General features: G+C 52.8%; 1 protein-coding gene across 1 annotated transcript in view; it reads right to left on the bottom strand.

Moving 5' to 3' along the window:
* Positions 1-240, bottom strand: part of med9 (mediator complex subunit 9) — a 3,892-nt gene extending 3,652 nt beyond the window's left edge. Inside the window, exon 1 of the mRNA XM_043711012.1 lies at positions 90-240. Coding sequence (XP_043566947.1) covers positions 90-217 — 128 coding nt within the window. The 5' untranslated portion in view covers positions 218-240. The remainder of the gene's footprint in view (positions 1-89) is intronic.
* Between the last annotated feature and the right edge of the window lie 264 nt (positions 241-504).

The raw sequence follows: 504 nt of genomic DNA, 5'->3' as shown, positions 1-504 counted from the left end.
CCTCCCCCTCCCTCCAATCCCCTCCCCCTCCCTCCATACAATCCCCGTCCCCGGACTCCCGGCCATGTGACTATAAAGCGGCTCGTTACCATTTGATGATGTCGTGGACGATGGGGAGGAAGGAGCAGTCCTCCTGTTTGATCAGGATCTTCTTTGTCACCGACACCGTCCCCGAGCCCGAGCCCGAGCCCGCCGCCATCCCCTCACCCTGCGTCATCACCGGGCGACACTGAGGGGAATAGACCGTATTCACAGTCGCGTCACTTCCGGAGATGTGCGCCGCCTCAGGTTGCCCCCGATGGGAATCTTTATCGTGTATAACAGGCGCAGGAGCAGACTACTTTCAACATTTCTGAAGTCGGGTTGAATAACGTTGACAAATTAACTATTAAACCTCACCGAAGGTAAAAGAACATCAACTCTCATAATTAGGAACAACAAACATTGGAAACACTCAGTTACTGTGGTATCCTATGGATAGAGGAACAGATTTCATTCCAGGTC

Source organism: Chiloscyllium plagiosum, chromosome 21, assembly GCF_004010195.1.
Source record: "Chiloscyllium plagiosum isolate BGI_BamShark_2017 chromosome 21, ASM401019v2, whole genome shotgun sequence".
Taxonomy (NCBI): Eukaryota; Metazoa; Chordata; class Chondrichthyes; order Orectolobiformes; family Hemiscylliidae; genus Chiloscyllium; species Chiloscyllium plagiosum.
The sequence above is the reverse complement of the archived record's forward strand: the minus strand, read 5'-3'. Positions and strand labels throughout refer to the sequence as shown.